The following is a 20,629-nucleotide window of genomic DNA, read 5'->3' as shown; positions in this document are numbered from 1 at the left end:
GAAGGGAGATTTCACCCAGCCACTGCAACCCTTACAAGGCCAGAGAGTTGGCAGACAGCGAGCTTTGAATAGCTAGCTACCTGGGAAGTGGAGGAGCATGCATGAGACTGACACATTTTATTCATATCAGCTTCTGACTTCTTTCAAAAGTTAACATTGAGTGTATTGTGCAATCGTCATATGTATACAATGGGGAGAACAAGTATTTGATACACAGACCTCTACATGCTTTGTAAGTAGGAAAACCTGCAAAATCGGCAGTGTATCGAATACTTGTTCTCCCCACTGTATGTTCATTTTAGGTCAGCTCCACTAGCTACATTAGCTAACTTATGTACTTTGTCTAACTAAGTTCCTTTAGCGACGTTACTTAGCTACTTTGTCTACTTCGTAATAAGTTGGCTAAGTAAGTTAAGGTTAGTTGTGAAAATGAAGCTTAATAAAACGTACGTCTTCTGTTTGGCTGTTTGTCTGTCTGTAGGGGAACTCCAACAGCATAGCCACTGTGGACATCTCGGTTGGCTTTGTGGGACTGGAGAGCTACGTAGAAGCCCCGGCTGTCTTCCTCACCGCCCTCAGCACATACGCCGGGCCCCTGCTCTGGGCTTCCCACCTCATCTGCTACCTCAGCTCCGAAAACAGGTCAGTTACTGTACACTCACGGCAGTGAATGTCATTAGTGATGATTCATTCAGAAGTTAATTCATTCCAACTTACACTGATTCACAACAGCCCAGGAAACAGGTTATAGCTTAAATATGTTTATCTTGGCAATTTTGTGTTTATCTTACTGTAGTAGACCAATGATAAAGTAGAAGATTTAGCAAGATTTTTCAAATGAGTTATTCCAGTATAAAATGAAAAGCCTTGAAATTGATTATTTAGGATGCCCATATACTCAAAACATTGATTCTGCCTAAAACAAGAGGCTGGCGAAACAGTCCAGTTATGGAATTTCAATTAATTCACGGAAATTGAATTGAGCACGACCATACCATGATACATAAAGCCGAAAAGGGGAAGAAACCCAACATTTCAACAGAGACAAAGGACTCTGTATATTCCTCCCATCTAGCATGAAACTGCAGTGTGTAATTATTGGGACAGGATCATAATGCGATGACGATGATGAAGACGACGACGCCTTGGCCACGTGCCAATTTATTATGGAATTAAAACAGCAGTGCAGCAAGATACCCCTGGATGTTATTTGCAAAAGATGCGAGACATCGTTTCGAATATTTTGTACATCGTTTTAATGCCTTGCGCCTCTAATTGATTTTCTCATGAATTCATACAACAGGTTAGTCACCTAGAGCACAATTCAAAGAGCATGACTTAAAAGAAAGAGATGATTAATAAATGAGCGAGGTGTGCTACCCCACGTCTTGAATGTATATACATTACGCTATGCATCACAGATTGTGTGTTAAAGGGAAGCTGTAAGCAAAGTTATGGAATGGAAAGAAGGGATGGGGCACGCAGAGGAAATCAGAGAGCTGTTTGTTGGGTGGACGTTTTTTTTCTTCTTCCCTTTAAAGGGGCCTTTTATCATTAAGCTCCTGTAAGCCTCTTTGTTACTGGCATCTAATTCCAATTAGGCTGAGTGATAACTAGCTTCATACCGCAATCAAAGCAGAGCGTAAAGCCCAGTCCAACATGGGGGCCTCCTTCTCTCAACGCACGCCAGCCTTTCAATAATTGATGAAAACGATGGCTGCTGAGTTGATCCTCCCTCCAGGAGCCATCGTCTTGGAGAGGGGAAAGAGGACTTACGCACACACACACACACACACATACAGGAAGTATTCATACCCCCTTGACTTATTAGACATTTTGTTGGGTGACAGCCTGAATGCAGAATGGGTTTATTTGATTTTCTTCTCACCCATCTACACACAATACCCCATAATGACAAAGTGAAAACAGGTTTTTAGAAATGTTTGCAAACTTATTGAAAGTGAAATCGAGAAATATTTCATTTACATAAGTATTCACAAGCACCTTTGACAGCAATTACAGCTGTGAGTCTTTCTGGGTAAGTCTCTAAGAGCTTTCCACAACTGGATTGTGTAACATTTTCCCATTATTATTTTCTAAATTCTTCAAGCTCTGTCAAATCATTGCTAGACAACCATTTTCAGGTCTTGCCATAGATTTTCAAGATGAGTTGACCTTGTGTTCTAGGTTATTGTCCTGTTGAAAAGGGAATTAATCTCCTAGTTTCTGGTGGAAAGCAGACAGAATCAGACTGAATTCCTTTGGATCTAAGCACAATTTTGTCTGTGCTTAGATCCATTCAATTTTTTTTATTCTCCTGAAAAACTCCCCAGTCCTTTTAACAATTACAAGCATACCCATAACATGATGCAGCCGCCACTGTGTTCAGCAAGTTTTTAATCCTGAACTTATTTAGACTTGATGAATACTGATTGACACAACACATTTCAGCTTTAAATGTTTTATTAATTACTTTTTTTTTTTTAATGGAAAACACAATTCCACTTTGATATTATGGGGTATTGTGCATAGGCCAGTGATAAAGAAAAAGCTATATTTCATCCATTTTAAATTCAGGCTGTAGCACAACAAAATGTGAAAAAAGTCAAGGGGTGTGAATACTTTCTGAAGGCACTGTATGTCCTTGCCAAATCTGTGCAGACTGCACCCAAATGGAAAATAGATGGTGCAAACACATTGCCAGGGCTATGTTTTCTGAGTGTCAAAAGGGGCCAGCTCTCTAAAGATCAGTAAATTCAACTTCTTTAGCTCCAGAGATCTAGAGGTGGTATCCCTTAACGCACATCCTTGTATCCCACACTCCTTTACAAGCAGTCATCCCTCTTTAATCCTGCTCCCTGTAGGATAGGGTCAGGATAGAGGTAGCGCACCAGATGAATACTAAAGACAGCCCAAAAGGAGGACGGGAAGTAAAGTGAGAGGGAGAGGATATGGGACAGGCTTGGAAGCACATTACTAATGCCTGATCTCGTTTCCAAAGAGGGGATGCCCTTCAATTACTACCTCTTCAGGTAGCTTCAGGTAGAAACCTTTGCCTAGGACATGACATCAACACTAGAACTGTCTTAGGCCAACAGCCACCAACATTCTGATTTTGTAAAAAATAAAAATGCCCCAAAAATTGCAATGCCCTCCTCTTTCCTTGATTTTTCCTAAATATTTATATTTGACATTGCTCAGTTGTCAGAATTGTTTTAAGTCAGACAAATGTGCCAAAGGGCATTGGTACCCATGCGTCACTCTCCTCACTGAATAAATGTCGTCACTGTTTGAATCTACAAATGAACTTGATCAAATGGATGACACTGTAGTGTTTTTATGATAAGGAAAACCAAAATAGGCTTACATTTTTCACTAGGACTTTGTGGAGTTATACAAAACATATCCTTGAGTCTTATCTTAACTATTTTAGTTGTATTTTTAGATGGATATATTTCCACTAATAATTGCAATTCATCCTTTTACAATTGTTGATGCACTATTTATCAAGCCTTGGTGCTTATGTTTGCGCATCTTGCAGGTTGATATGCATCTGACGCGTATGCTAAAGGGGATGCCCGGCAACTTTTTCTAGCGGGTACTTATAGGCTGAAAGGCCGTTAATTTATAGTGTTAACAGACACCTGATTTGCCAGATGCAAGGCAGGTGTCTCCTGCGGCATAGGAATGGGGATGTATAGAGATGAGAGATGTGACCACCACAGCAAAGAGAAGACAAATGTACACTGCTCAAAAAAATTAAGGGAACACTAAAATAACACATCCTAGATCTGAAAGAATTAAAAATTCTTATTAAATACTTTTTTCTTTACATAGTTGAATGTGCTGACAACAAAATGATCAATGGAAATCAAATTTATCAACCCATGGAGGTCTGGATTTGGAGTCACACTCAAAATTAAAGTGGAAAACTACACTACAGGCTGATCCAACTTTGATGTAATGTCCTTAAAACAAGTCAAAATTAGGCTCAGTAGTGTGTGTGGCCTCCACGTGCCTGTATGACCTCCCTACAACGCCTGGGCATGCTCCTGATGAGGTGGCGGATGGTCTCCTGAGGGATCTCCTCCCAGACCTGGACTAAAGCATCTTCCAACTCCTGGACAGTCTGTGGTGCAACGTGGCATATGTGGATGGAGCGAGACATGATGTCCCAGATGTGCTCAATTGGATTCAGGTCTGGGGAACGGGCGGGCCAGTCCATAGCATCAATGCCTTCCTCTTGCAGGAACTGCTGACACACTCCAGCCACATGAGGTCTAGCATTGTCTTGCATTAGGAGGAACCCAGGGCCAACCGCACCAGCATATGGTCTCACAAGAGGTCTGAGGATCTCATCTCGGTACCTAATGGCAGTCAGGCTACCTCTGGCGAGCACATGGAGGGTTGTGCGTCCCCCCAAAGAAATGCCACCCCACATCATGACTAACCCACCGCCAAACCGGTCATGCTGGAGGATGTTGCAGGCAGCAGAACGTTCTCCACGGCGTCTCCAGACTCTGTCACGTCTGTCACATGTGCTCAGTGTGAACCTGCTTTCATCTGTGAAGAGCACAGGGCGCCAGTGGCGAATTTGCCAATCTTGGTGTTCTCTGGCAAATGCTAAACGTCCTGCACGGTGTTGGGCTGTAAGCACAACCCCCACATGTGGACGTCGGGCCCTCATACCACCCTCATGGAGTCTGTTTTTGAGCAGACACATGCACATTTGTGGCCTGCTGGAGGTCATTTTGCAGGGCTCTGGCAGTGCTCCTCCTTGCACAAAGGCGGAGGTAGCGGTCCTGCTGCTGGGTTGTTGCCCTCCTACGGCCTCCTCCACGTCTCCTGATGTACTGGCCTGTCTCCTGGTAGCGCCTCCATGCTCTGGACACTACGCTGACAGACACAGCAAACCTTCTTGCCACAGCTCGCATTGATGTGCCATCCTGGATGAGCTGCACTACCTGAGCCACTTGTGTGGGTTGTATACTCCGTCTCATGCTACCACTAGAGTGAAAGCACCGCCAGCATTCAAAAGTGACCAAAACATCAGCCAGGAAGCATAGGAATTGAGAAGTGGTCTGTGTTCATCACCTGCAGAACCACTCCTTTATTGGGGGTGTCTTGCTAATTGCCTATAATTTCCACCTGTTGTCTATTCCATTTGCACAACAGCATGTGAAATGTATTGTCAATCAGTGTTGCTTCCTAAGTGGACAGTTTGATTTCACAGAAGCGTGATTGACTTGGAGTTACATTGTGTTGTTTAAGTGTTCCCTTTATTTTTTTGAGCATTGTATTTCTACTGGTTATGTAGTTCTGTTATGTAATCATGCATCGTTTTTTTCATGACACCTGTGCATTCTGTTAAAACATGTAGATGTCAGGCTTAAAATTAGGTGGAAAAATCTGAATTCCTTGATTAATTATATATCTGATAAGTCCGACCCCATGTCTGAGTAATGTGGCCTGTTCTGCATTTCAGGAAGTGATGTCACTGAGTACTGCCCCTATATATGTGACCGACCGGCTCAAATCGGTCTTATGTAGCAACATTTGAAATTGTGTGTTTTACATTGGATAGAAGTAGAGACTCAGAGCTACAAAATGGTATATCATACACTGCATTTTTTATTTGACCTTTATTTAACTAGGCAAGTCAGTTAAGGACGAATTCTTATTTACAATGACGGCCTAGGAACAGGGGATTCGGTTTAGCAACCTTTCGGTTACTGGCCCAACGCTCTAACCACTAGGCTACCTGCCGCATTTGAGGAACAATGGGAAGTAATTCTGGTTTGAGAGTTGACGAACTTGTAAACTCTCTTTTGAGAAAATGGCCTTTGAATCTTTTGGTACCTACTGGAGAGCTCTCCTTTGTCTACACCCATTCAGCATTGTTCACACCCTCTTAAGCTTTAGCCCCGCCCATCTCTTTAAGAATTCACATGTGAGGTCATGTACTAAACAGTGAGTAGTGTAGTAAAGATTAAGACTAAAAGTGGTAGTAGTCTACAATAACAAAACATTCCAGGTAAACAGAAAATATTTAATAAATATTAGATGACGCTTACCCAGACACACTTGTCTAAATTGATGGGTCATGTGAAAGAAATGCTATAACCCCCAGCCACATCTTGCCAAGTGGACGGGTCTCTACAGAAGGTGTAAACGGTACAGCCAAATGGTTACTATCTATCTCAAATAGATAGTGTCAATATCAAGAAAAAAATACAGTATGTACACAAACAATATCAATAACGATTGTGGTAGATGAGGTAGTTGTATGCATACAGTCAGGGGTAAAGTGGCTAAGCAGCAGGATGAATAAATAATATAGCAGCAATGTATGTGTGTTAGGAGAGAGTCATGTGAATAGAGGTACTTCAGATAGTACTGATGACTGGTCCGTCCAAACCACACATGAAGAAGGGAATCTACATTCGGAGAGCCTGTTTCTGTCCTGCCCTTGACTTTGGTGCAGGGCATGTGATACCCATAGCCTCTTCGTCGCAAAACTCCCTCATCTTCAGAGCATCGAAGCTGTAAAACAGGAAATAACAAAAGTAATTAAGACATTACAACCTTGCACAACATCAATTTATCTCCCACGTTTAGATAAGAACAACAACCTCATACAATGCACTGAAAAGGATATTCACCTGAAGTGCTGATACTTGTAGTGATGGTGCATGTAGATGACGACTGCGCTGCTGCCTTTGCTGGATGACATGCCTACATCAATCAAGTAGTTGACTTGTTGTGGTATTCCTTCACAGCAGACACCAAACAAGCCACACTTGCGAGGAGTTAAAATGTAGATGGGACCTGGCTGCATAGGGTCAGAAGGATAGTGCACCTGCAAACAACAAAAGAACATTAAGATAAGTTCATGAAAAGAAAATGTAATGTAAAACGTGATATCATTTTGTAATGCATCGTTATCAGGTAAGTTTCACTTACCTACAAATGTGCAGAGCAGCAGCACTGCATACAGAAACATCGTCTTGGAAACTGGAAGTTAAAATGATATAACACACAGCCTGACTACACGTAACTCTGGAAAATACAGATCAATAAAAGTAGTGCCAGTCATGTTGGTCAGTTAAATAATGAAAACGTGTTGTTCATGCTTTACATACCAAGTGTTCCATTCCTTGTAGAGACGCCACACTGCTGCTTTTGTCACTTGGGATGGCAGCAGCTTTCCACCAAAGTGTTTGTGTGATTGGGCAGCGTCCTTATAACACTATTGCATTATCATCTGTGTAGTTGTTAATGACGTTTCACCACTCGCTGCAAGTCCTCATGCTTCAGTGTAAGCTGTGCTTGCTTGGGCCAGCTCTTTTTGATGGGAGACATTAGACCATTCTCCTTGAATGACTGGTGGAAGAGAATCAGGCGTGTTCTACTGGTGCTGAAAGACAAATTCCAGAAACAAATATTTTGGCATTATTATACAATAGATAGCTGTAATCACTGTCAGACACACCTGGCCAACTTGATGGGTCATGTAATCATCTGGCGTAGTGGAGTCTTTTGTTTAGACATGCTAGCTAAACAACGAATCTGAATCTTAATCCTAATCCTAAGAGTACTAGCAATACAAACTGATTGTCATAGCTAGCTAAAGTTAACCAAATAGGTTCAAAAGTAGCTAGTTAGCTAGCAAACATTAGGCCATAACTAGCCATGTGAAATGGCATTCTGAGATAACATTACTGCACACAGATCATAAACGTAATGTAAGCTAGCGAGCCAGCCATCTAATGTCAGCTAGCTAGCTAACACTATGCTTTGATTTGCAATGAAAACAACTTTCTGACAAAATTAGAAACATATAGTATCTGAAACTGTAGCTAGACTCTTACCCTTATACATGGATGAATGCTTCACGGCAGACTGCAACCCCTTTCATTAAATTAGACTTCCTGTGTCGTTTCCGTTGCTTGGCCCGTTGTTGTGTCAAGTCACTCTGGTTCAAATTGACCGTGTACAATGCCATAAGAATCATCTTAAGCTTTAGCCCCCACCCAAACTCTGACCATTTCACTCACCCTAGCAGAGCTGGTTAGGCTGTTTTCATGTTATCCAGAGTATTGGTGACTAACTGTGCTCCTAGCAACAATTTAATTTCGCTTTTCATAAATTCATCAGTTATTCTGTGCTCTGGCACACAGACGAGAGTGCTCTGAAACAGTTGTTGCAGTGATGTTCTATTGAAATGGATACTTGCATAGTGGAGTCTTAATAAATCCTCTTGGAACTACCCATCCCGGATCCGGGAGCGTTGCCATCAACTGACACGAGTTAGCATAACGCAACGGACATAAATATTAAAAAATATTCATATTCCTGAAATCACAAGTGAAATATATTGAAACACAGCTTAGCCTTTTGTTAATCACCCTGTCATCTCAGATTTTGAAAATATGCTTTACAGCCAAAGCAAGACAAGCATTTGTGTAAGTTTATCGATAGCCTAGCATAGCATTATGCCTAGCTAGCAGCAGGCAACCTAGTCACGAAAATCAGAAAAGCAATCAAATTAAATAGTTTTCCTTTGATGAGCTTCGGGTGTTTTCACTCACGAGACTCCCAGTTAGATAGCAAATGTTCCTTTTTTCCAAAAATATTATTTTTGTAGCCGAAATAACTCCATTAGTTCTTCACGTTTGGCTGAGAATTCAACCGGAAATTGCGGTCACGACAACACCGAAAAATATTCCAAATTAGCTCCATAATATCGACAGAAACATGGCAAACGTGTCAAGGTGTTTTTCAAATATCTATTCGATAATATATCAACCGGGACAGGTGGCTTCTTAGTAGGAAAGAGAGAAACAATGGTCGCATTTGTCTTTTACGCACAAAACACTCTGAGAGACTCCAGCTGATCACTGACGCAATGTTGACGTTCAGGCTCATTTTTCAAAATAAAAGACTGAAACTATGTATTGTGACACTAGACACATTAGGGAAGTCATAGAAAAGGGAATCTGGTTGATATCTCATTCGCTGCTCAATAGGGACGCATAGGAATGCAGAGCTTTCTAAATAAGTGTCCCTTCCTGATTGGATTTTTCTCAGGCTTTCGCCTGCAATATCAGTTCTGTTATACTCACAGACAATATTTTTACAGTTTTGGAAACTTTAGAGTGTTTTCTATCCTAAGCTGTCAATTATATGCATATTCTAGCATCTTGTCCTGACAAAATAGCCCGTTTACTTTGGGAACGTTATTTTTCCAAAAATGAAAATAGTGCCCCCTAGATTCAACAGTTTTAATATGTGATTAAAATTTTTTTTTAAAGCTGCATTAGACAGGATTACCTACTGACCAGCTCAAATAGACAAAAGCGTGCTATATGGCAGACCAATCCAAACTCATCTCTCGGCATGTCCAGCCCACACCTTATCTCAGCCAATCATGGCTAGCGGGAAGGTTTTTCGCTTTTTCTGTGGCTTAACCAACTAGGCTAATTTAAATATTTTATTCATATTTACAGATGGCATACAAGTTTGTTATTAAGGCACGTGAAAGTTCACATGTTCGAGAAGGCCTTTCTGAACCCCCCCCCCAAAAAAAAATTTGATTAAAAAAAATATGTTTACGTAGAAACACCTTTCCTGTGTTTCCTGTGAAGTAGTGACCTGCGACATACGCCTAGTTTCCTGAAACGGGTCACATATAGGACCTTCCCCCCCCACCTGGGATATGGATGGATGCCTGATGAAGACCGGGCATTGAACCGTTGTTGTAAATAAATATCACCTGGGAGCATGAGCGGCAGTGTGCAGCGTTTTCCTTTCTGTTTTCCATGGGTTTGCCAACAACTCCAGCACCTGCGGAAAGTACCTGGATGTGCTGTTGTAGAAATTCTTACACAGGGACACTCAAAAAGTCCATCTTAAATTAGTCATTGTTTATTGTCAGCGCACTGGAGAGGTTCCAACCAACTTAATGCACCATAGTGAATGTCTGTCAATGGCTCTGCTGTCTGCTATACACAGACAAGTTATATTTGCATGATTTAACATGATTAATTCATCATTACCGTTTTGTTTCATTCATGTGACCGACCAATACTGGTTTGTAACATGTGACAGACCAGTACCTCACAAGGCTTCTTCTCTCTAAGCCGAGACCTTGAAACTGAGATATCTTTCGTTCTCAAAACAATGTCTGGGCGAACTGCCAAATTGCAGATACTGATAAGTGAGGATTCGTTCAATCAGCCACTTGCATGAACACAGCAATTGGTTATTAGAACAGCACATGTGTTAAATGTCCATCACAGTGCGTATGTTCTTCAGCTTTTGTACATGAACTCTCTACCATACAGCACTCATTTTTGAGACTCCCCTTTCACAAGTCTACCTTTCTTCTGATATTATGGCTGAAATAGCAGACTCTCAAATGGCGGGCCCAAAGCAAGTCATTTGAGTTCTCAGAGGATGATTATTCCCGGATCATAATGAAGGACTCGCTTTTTGATGAAACTGGCCCAACGACAGATTGCAATGCAGACTCAGTTATCACATCTCTCAAGAATCTACAGGTCCATGAGACAAAACAAAATTATCATGATGTCACCTTAAGTGATTATCTAAGATAATCAAATGAAAGGCAGAAATGGATTATAGATACAGAAAACACCGGTTCTTGGTTCGAGCAATCCCTCTTTTTGTGACCGACCGAAGGGACAGAACAATTGAGCACGACTAGAGATCAAGTGACACAGTTAAATGTTGATCGAGAAAGCAAGATCACCCATAAGGACAAAAGAGAGCGCATTCTGACCAATATGGAAAACATTTGTGGTAAACTTGCGGAAGAGACAAAGACAAGTGGAAAAAGCTGAAAGAGTTTGAGCATGATACTGCGGAGCAAAAGGTGTAATTCTGGAGGGATGGCCGGAGACAGCCAATTGGCACTCCCCCACGGGCAAGCTGGAAGGGTAAACGCCAGCCCAGCCGTAATCCTAGAGGGCCACTAATGTGGCAATCAACCAACTCCCTCACATCTGACTCCAGTAACCAATCCAGAGCGCCTTCTTTTTTGGGGAATCGAATAGGCCGTCATCATGACCACCACCAACCCTGCTTCCCCGTATGAAATGCAGGAGAGGACTACGCAGGAAGATGGCAACACCCAAAGTCCCCGCACATACACGGAGCAAGACACGGTAATTAGCTTGTCCAACATGTTCATCTGCCAAAACATCACAGGCCAATGACTTTGATACAGTTATAGACTTTCAAAAGGTTTTTCACAGTTTGAGATTGACTGAGTTTTTTTGTAATGGTTGCTCCCAATACACCTGCCAAATTTTTTATCTATTGAACAATATTAGTAACCAGGCAGGAAATAGTGCTGTTTTTCCCATTGATGTTTTTGTATTTATTTTTTAAGAACAAAGTCTTATTTACAATGACGGGGAACAGTGGGTTAAACTGCCTTTGTTCAGGGGCAGAACGACAGGTTTTTACCTCGTCAGCTCAGGGATTTGATCCAGCAACCTTTCAGTTACTGGCCCAACGCTCTAACCACTAGGCTACCTGCCGTCCCATTGATAACCGGAATGACAATGAACATTATTGATACTTACCCACAATTGAAACCCATTTTTAAATATACCCCACATATGGTCTTTAATAAAGGACCCCCAAAACGTGAAAGACAATGTGGTTAAATCTGATTACCCACCAGAGAAAAGGGAAACTTTATTGGACAAGGTTCCGGAGGGTAATTACAAATGTGTCCAATGTCCTCAATGCAGCTTCATGTACAAACGCAACTCATTTACCCACCCCCGCACAGGACAAAGATTTAAAATCAAGGGCCTAATTACCTGCATGTCCTCCAATGATATTTACATGTTCAAATGTTCTTGTCGTCTGTCTTACATAGGGAAAACCCATAGAAGCCTTAAGACACGGATCAGTGAGCACCGCAACAATGTGTAAGGGCTATTTTATCAAGAAGGAGAGTGATGGACTGCTGCATCAGATGACCTGGCCTCCACAATCCCCGACCTCAATCCAATTGAGATGAGTTGGGATGAGTCAGACCGCAGAGTAAAGGAAAAAGCAGCCAACAAGTCTTGGCGGACAGAAGACACAGCTAAGGACACACATTCCCAGTGCAGTCAATGCTACCTGCTACATAGGCAGCATGAGCAGCACTCAACACATGCCTGGAGGCTTGTGTGCCTGGAGCGTATATTTCATCTCCGAGTTTATTTCCTATGAAGAAACACGTGTCTCTGAAGAGTACACTACACAAACAATACAGCAACTTGTCATATGCCTCTGGTGTAGAAGTAAAAACAGATCGACAGTACCAGTCAAAAGTTTAGACACACCTACTCCTGCAAGGGTTTTTTCTTTATTTTTACTATTTTCTACATTGTAAAATAATAGTGAAGACATCAAAACTATGAAATATCACATATGTAATCTTGTAGTAACCAAAGAAGTGTTAAACAAATAAAAATCTATTTTATATTTGATATTCTTCAAAGTAGCCTCAAAAACCATCAAGCACTATGAGGACCGCCACAGGTAAGGAAGACCCAGAGTTACCTCTGCTACAGAAAAAAAGTTTATTAGAGTTAGAAGTTTCAGAAATTGCATCCCAAATAAATGTTTCACAGAGTTCAGTAAACAGACACATCTCAACATCAACTGTTCAGAAGAGACTGCGTGAATCAGGACTTCATGGTTGAATTGCTGCAACGAAACCACTACTAAAGGACACCAATAAAAATAAGAGACTTCCTTAGGCCAAGAATGCGAGCAATGGACATTAGACCGTAAATCTGTCCTTTGGTCTGAGATTTTTGGTTCTAACCGCCGTGTCTTTGTGAGACTTTGTGAGACGCAGAGTAGATGAACGGATGATCTCCACATGTGTGGTTCCCACCGTGAAGCAGGGAGGAGGTGTGATTGTGTGGGTGTGCTTTGCTGGTGACACTGTCTGTGATTTATTTTGAATTCAGGGCACACTTAACTAGCATGGCTACCACAGCATTCTGCAGCGATACGCCATCCCATCTGGTTTGCGCTTAGTGGGATTATCATTTGTTTTTCAACAGGAGAAGGCCCCAACACATCTCCAGGCTGTTTAAGGGCTAATTGTCAAAGAAGGAGAGTGATGGACTGCTGCATCAGATGACCTGGCCTCCACAATCACCTGACCTCAACACAGTCGAGATGGTTTGGGATGAGTTGGACTGCAGAGTGAAGGAAAATCAGCCAACAAGTGCTCAGAATATGTAGAAACTCCTTCAAGACTGTTGGAAAAGTATTCCAGGTGAAGCTGGTTGAGAGAATTCCAAGAGTGTGCAAAGCTGTCAACAAGGCAAAGGGTGGCTACTTTGAATAATGTCAAATATAACATATAATTTTATTTTTTAACGCTTTTTTGGTTACTACATGATATGATTCCATACGTGTTATTTAATCGTTTTGATGTGTTCACTATTATTCTACAATTTAGAAGAAAGTAAAAATGAAAAAAAAAAACTTGAATGAGTAGGTGTGTCCAAACTTTTGACCGGTACTATATATACAAACAACCTGGTACTGAGGCGTCAGCAGGCAGGAGTGGATGGCAGACATATGACTGGAGCTGAGTCGGCCGACAGATCCAGGACAAGGCCAGACATCGAACCCAGGGCTGGTGCTCGGTCTGGTCATGGTCCCAGGTTGATGCTGGACTTGTTCTCCGGGACAGCATTGAACATCGGGACCAGAACTGGGGTCTGGTCTGATGCTGGCAGGTACAGGAGAGATAGTGAAGGATTGGAAGCCGACTGGGACTCTGACTGTGGAGTCGGCTTGTGTGTTAGATCCAGGCTAAGCAGGTCTGCAAGAGCAGAGGGTAGTGTAGCGACCAGCACTGGAGTTGAGTCTGGTCATGTCTGGTCCTGGAGAGACACTAGCAGGAGTGTCTGTTGAGGTGGTGGCTTGGGCACCTATGGCTGCGAATCTGGTCCTGCAGGTTGATAAGGTTGGTTCACTGGCGGCTGCTGGTCGGGCTGCAGCTCTGGTATCGTCTTTGCTTCTTTGAACTCTGCTGGTCATAGGGCAGGGTGCAGCACTGACAACGGCTCAACTGACTCAGGTGCTGCTTGTGTTGGCACCGACTGGGGTGCGGAGTGGAGTTCAGCCAGCTGCTGGAAGACTTGGGCCTCGGTATTCATCGTGGGGCAGGCTCAAGCACTGACAGTCACAGGTCTGGCTCCACCTCTGTCATCGGTTTTGGCGTCTGAAGCGCATTGGATAGGATTGGTTGAGGCTCTGGCAACTTCTTGGCTGGCTCAAGGACTGGCTATGGGAGCTGTTGAGGCTGGGTTGGTTCCGGCGCCGGCCTGGGTGTGAATGGATGCCCGTCGGGGCTTCAGTCTGGGTGGCAGGCCTGGCTCTAACTCTGGCAGCTGCTTGCCGGACTGGCACTTTGGGACCACATGATTTGCTGGAGTGCAGGGTGCTACGTAGCTGTCTGGACATACTGGAGTCCTGGTGAATGTGTGTGCCTGACGTGCCAAGGAGCTGGTGAGAGCACTGGCTGGAGAACCTCCTGGGGCTCTTTTGACTACTGGACATGCTGGAGTCCGGGTGGCAGCTGAACTGGCTGGCGGGCCGGTTGCCACTTGACACGTGTGAGTGGTGACTGGACCACCAGCAAAGCCCCCCAAGCCATTCGAGGCTGCTGCAATACCTGGTACACAGGACACAGTTGGTCGATCCTGTGGTACTCGAGGACAAGAGGTGCAGTCCCTGATGGTGACAATGTTGCAGTAGGGGGACAGTATCCGCATGGGGGGCCTCTCCGTGGCCTCGATCTGCTGGACTCCCCAGTCCTTCTATTCACGCCGGCATGTGCGCCTGGTCTGGGGCATGGCATATGGCATGAACTGCATCCTGTCAGTAGTGGTCTAATCCAGCACAATTGCATCTATCCAGACAATGAAAAAGAGCGCCACCATGTGGTGGTCTCCAATATAGGTGCCGGTTTAGATATACAGTAGGTGCAACTGTCCCGGTGTCCCAGTAAGAGGACGGAAAATGAACAGTAGGAGACAGGGATACAATTCACACTTTATTACCACACTCAAGACAGGCACACACCCACAGCAAACAGGAAGTGAACTAGGTAGAAGTGTTGTAGTGATAGTGTTCAGGAGAGGGACTGTAAGGGTTTTCTTCAACTACCACCCACTGCCTCAGTGCAGCACTTTAGCGTGCCTTTATTTGTTTGGGAGGGATGACTTCCCAGGCTTGAACTTCCTCCCCCAGAGCTTTGCGATCACATGGCTGCAGTATCCCAGTCGGAATATGGAATGAGCTGTGGCTCTATTCAGACGTAGGAGCTTTTGGATGCGGTGTGTGAAAGTGTGTGTGTGTTTGTGCCTGTGTATGCGTGCACACGTGTTTGAGGGTGCAGGATTGTGCACGTGTGTGCTTTTGTGAAAGAGAACGAATGTTGAAAAAAAGAGTGTGAGGAGACCGTGTGTGCAAGCAAGCAGCTTGTACACACTTCTCTGTATTTCCAACTGTTTTGAATGAGAAATTATCCTACCATATCTGCCTTTCGTTTGAGTTGAAAGGCTGTCGTGGAAGGTCATATCCTATACGTCCTACATGCGCTGGCATACCTACAGCCCTATCTGAATAGACAATTAGATCACATTATTTTCAGAGGTACCAAGGTCGCCTTCATGTTAGAGTCGATGGTAGGCTAAGGCAACCATAAGCATTGAGACGGCCGAGATGCAAGGTCCTCAGGAAGAAATGCTGATGAAGGCATGTGCCTCAAGGCTAAGAGAATTGCAGTAGGCTCTGTCTACGAGTCCAAGAGTTCAAAAGCGTTTGTTTTCTATCAAGTACTTTAGGTCTGGAGGTTGACCGTGCACATGGTGTTAAAACGTGACCTATGAGATGCGAACCTCCAATCCTGTGATTGTCCCATGCAGTATTTATTTATTTTTGTCAGGTGCACATTTGTGGGTTTTTTTGACTGCTCGTGGCATCTGTTTTTCCATTATTCTGACAACCAAATGAGATTCAAGTCAATTTCTCTCCCTTCTCTCCCACTGTATCTCTTTACCCTCTCCCATATCCCCCTCTACCGCTCCTTCTCTCTCCAGGAGCTCAGTGGCGGTCGGCCATGGCTGCTACTGCTTGGCCCTGCTGCGCTCCGTGCCGGCGGCAGCCTACGTGGTGCTGGTCACGGCTCTGCGCTACCACCTCTTCATCTGGAGCGTCTTCTCGCCCAAGCTGTTGTATGAGTCCATGCACACACTGCTCACCGCCGCAATTTGCCTCTTCTTCACCACCATGGAGCAGAGCCGCAGCTCCAGCAGGCCCTAGGGTCCCCACGTCTCCGAGGACTCTCAGCTTCCAGGAAGAGGGGTTAAGGAGAAGGGCCAAAGGGCAAATACTATGATAATGGGTGGTCCTGATACTGTCGTAGTTGACTTCTGGATGCCCTACTACACCCCGGAGGTATGAATCTAGGTGTGAATGTACTGTCCCACTGCGCTGGAGTTCTGGGACAGCGGCATTCACCTTTTGGAAAGCAATATATTTTCTCTATGGTATCAAACAAAACTTATTTAGTAAGATTATTATTTTGATGTGTTGGTTGGTTCTACTGAAGTCTGTTGTGGTGTTTATTGAGCAGAGCTGAACATGAAAGGTAACTTAATGAATTATTTCATTTGAATGTGTCGAAAGCGCAATCGTGAAGGTATACTGTAAGTCCCTTGAAATTTGATTTGTATTCATTTTGTTTTCTGTGTTATTGTTTGTTTTGTTTCCGTAGATGAGTAAGTGCTTCTATTGACCACCATTTCTCTGTAGTGCTTTATGCCAGTTGCATTATACTGTGTTTCCTCCATGCACTTTAATCAATACAGTGACCACATTATCAGCACAGGGACTTTGTCGATATGCTTTCCAACCGGTCTGTATTTTCCATCTCTTCAATGAACTAACTGAGTTGAATGGATTCCCTTTGTAGTTGATATAGATCTGCTCCAAGCTAATAACAAGCCATACTTTCCTCCCACTTTTACTTTCAGGTATATATATATATCTCCTTCTTCTTTTCTTTACTCTCGGGGAATATATTGAAATTCAGTCAAAGCTCTGTTAATACAGTGGATTTTTACTAATATTCAGATGAGAATTGATTCTGGGTGAATGCCGTTAATCAAAAGAGAATTTAGATTTAGCCGCTGTGTGGGGATAAAGGTTCATTGTTGCTGGGTAAGGTGATAAACATTTTCCATCTAAAAGTGGTTCTCTTTTGATAAAGAAATTGTGTCCGAGGCAATATTTCACTTCTATTTCTGTATTGCTCATTTGATTTCTAATGTTAAAAAAGGGTTATGTAACACCAATTGACAATTCGATTTCTTACCGACTTCTGCTAGACTTGTGAAACCTAAACAGAGGCAATTGGGAGGCCTTGCCCTGACACACTAATTAAATTTTAAATTGAAATACAATTAAAGTGTTGTTTTTTATACATTCATGAAGATATCGCCTAGGAAAATCTTGTGAATACTGAATGTATAAAATGGTTAGTTCCAGTCACACAATCTGTTTGGATAACTTGCGAAGAACTTGAACGGAGATCCATATTCTGATAAAGGGCTCTCCATGTACAATAATAACATTACTGTAGCTGTTTGCAAGTCTGGTGAATAAGCATATGAGATTGCAGCAAATCATACAACTTTATACATATAACCTTAGATATGTGATTGTCGTGTATTACTTATCAATTCCCAACTATTCATGTGTTAATTAAGATAATGTTGATTTGTTTTTTTTTGTGCAAATATTTTGTTACAGTACCAGTCACAAGATTGGACACACTTACTCGTTCAAGGGTTTTTCTTTATTTTTACTATTTTCTACGAAACTATAAAATAACACATATGGAATCATGTAATAACTAAAAAAGTGTAAAACAAATCAAAATATATTTTCTATTCTTCAAAGTATCCGCCCTTTGCATTGATGACAGCTTTGCACACTCTTGGCATTATCTCAACCAGCTTCACCTGGAATGCTTTTCCAACAGTCTTGGAGCAGTTCCCACGTATGCTGAGCACTTGTTGGCTGTTTTTCCTTCCCTCTGCGGTCTAACTCATCCCAAACCACCCCAATTAAGTTGAGGTCAGGTGATTGTGGAGGCCAGGTCATCTGATGCAGCACTCTATCACTCTCCTTCTTTGTCAAATAACCCTTAAACAGCCTGAAGGTGTGTTGGGTCATTGTGCTGTTGAAAAACAAATTATAGTCCCACTAAGCGCAAACCAGATGGGTTGACGTATCGCTGCAGAATGCTGTGGTAGCAATGCTGGTTAAGTGTGCCTTGAATTCTAAATAAATCACTGACAGTGTCACCAGCAAAGCCCCTCACACCATCACAACTTCTCCTCCATGCTTCACGGTGGGAACCACACATGCAGGGATCATCCGTTCACCTACTCTTCGTCTCACAAAGACACGGCGGTTGGAGACAAAAGTCTAACATTTGGACTAAACAGACCAAAGGACAGATTTCAACTAGTCTAATGTCCATTGCTCGTGTTTCTTGGCCCAAGCAAATCTCTTTTTCTTATTGGTGTCCTTCAGTAGTGGTTTCTTTGCAGCATTTCGATCATGAAGGCCTGATTCACGCAGTCTCTTCTGAACAGTTGATGTTGAAATATGTCTGTTACTTTAACTCTGTGAAGCATTTATTTGGGCTGCATTTTCTGAGGCTGGTAACTCTAATGAACTTATCTTCTGCAGCAGAGGTAACTCTGGGTCTTCCTTTCCTGTGGCAGTCCTCATAAGAGCCCGTTTCATCATGGTGCTTGATAGTTTTTGCGACTACCCTTGAAGAAACTTTCAAAGTTCTTGACATTTTCGAGATTAACTGACTGTCATGCGTGAAACTAATGAATGACTGTCATTTCTCATTGTTTATTTGAACTGTCTTTTACCAAATAGGGCTATCTTCTGTATAACACCCCACCCAACCTTTAACAATGCACACCTGTTAATTGAAAATGCATTCCAGGTGACTACCTCATTAAGCTGGTTGAGAGAATGCCAAGAGTGTGCAAAGCTGTCATCAAGGCAAAAGGTGGCTATTTTGAAGAATATCAAATTTAAAATATATTTGGATTTGTTTGACACTTTTTTGGTTACTACATGATTCCATATGTGTTATTTCATAGTGTTGATGTCTTCACTGTTATTCTGCAATGTAGAAAATACTCAAAATAAAGAAAACCCCTTGAATTATGAGTAGCTGTGTCCAAACCATTGACTGGTACTGTGTGTGTATATATAGATATATATATATTTTGTTCTTTGATATTTCACTACTTATATAGGGAAATAAGGTCTGACATTATCCAGATTTCCATTAAACTGATCTCATGTGAATTAAATCATATTGTATAAAAGGTTCATGTAGACATTGAAACAGGAAAGTACCTACTGTCACCAGCAAACAGCCAAATATTTTAGAAAATGGTAAGATTCAAATGTGTTTGACAAATGATCCACTTTAATGCAATATAAATGTTTTTTAGATCATTTTGATAAACTGACCAATTATGTGATGCTATGTCGAATGATAAATGATGCGCATAATGTACAGGAAATTATCCGTGACAGTTCGTCACTCTTCATTCAATCCCATTCTTCATGAGATCTCACGAGTGTACACTTGTTGCCAGAGCTTCAGGTTGACTTCCATCATAAACTGTGCAAGTTGAAAATGAAATGTATTATACTTTACTATATTAAAGTATACATTATTTATACTTTATTATATCATCATTTTATAATTTAATCTTTAACCTCTTGAGGATGTTCTCTCAAACATTGCAATTTCACATACATACAGTATGTTTTGTGTATTTGGTGAAAGAAAACAGGGCTTTTGCAGGAAGTGATGAGATGTCATGAGGTCCAACTATTATAAAGAAGGGATACACCATCCATTCTCGTTTGCGATTAGTGGGACTATCATTTTCTTTTTACAGGACAATGAACCAACACACCTCCAAGTTGTGTAAGGGCTATTTGACCAAGAAGGAGCGTGATAGTGTGCTATATCAGATGACATGGCCTCTGCAGTCACCCGACCTCAACCCAATTGAGATGGTTTGGGATGAGTTGAACCGCAGAGTGAAGGAAAAGCATCCAACAAGTGCTCATCAAGTGCTGATGTCTTCACTATTATTTTACAATGTAAAAAAATAGACAAAACTCTTGAATGAGTAGGTGTGCAAACTTTTGACTGGTACTGTATATATGAATATAAAAAATATATACAGTTGAAGTCGGAGGTTTACATACACTTAGGTTGGAGTCATTAAAACTTGTTTTTCAACCACTCCACAAATGTCTTGTTAACAAACTATAGTTTTGGCAAGTCTGTTCATCCTTGGGAGCAATTTCCAAACGCCTGAAGGTACCACGTTCATCTGTACAAACAATAGTACGCAAGTATAAACACCATCAGGGCTTTGTGATGGCCACTCCAATACTTTGACTTTGTTGTCCTTAAGCCATTTTACCACAACTTTGGAAGTATGCTTGGGGT

General features: G+C 42.3%; 1 protein-coding gene across 1 annotated transcript in view; it reads left to right on the top strand.

Moving 5' to 3' along the window:
- The window catches only part of LOC112256359 (GPI ethanolamine phosphate transferase 2), a 122,404-nt gene extending 104,882 nt beyond the window's left edge, over positions 1-17,522 (top strand). Inside the window, exons 13-14 of the mRNA XM_024429558.1 lie at positions 482-642; positions 16,158-17,522. Of these exons, the coding sequence (XP_024285326.1) occupies positions 482-642; positions 16,158-16,380 (384 nt within the window). The 3' untranslated portion in view covers positions 16,381-17,522. The remainder of the gene's footprint in view (positions 1-481; positions 643-16,157) is intronic.
- Positions 17,523-20,629: the final 3,107 nt, after the last annotated feature.

Source organism: Oncorhynchus tshawytscha, linkage group LG08, assembly GCF_018296145.1.
Source record: "Oncorhynchus tshawytscha isolate Ot180627B linkage group LG08, Otsh_v2.0, whole genome shotgun sequence".
Lineage (NCBI taxonomy): Eukaryota > Metazoa > Chordata > Actinopteri > Salmoniformes > Salmonidae > Oncorhynchus > Oncorhynchus tshawytscha.
This window is presented reverse-complemented; position numbering and strand designations above follow the sequence as displayed.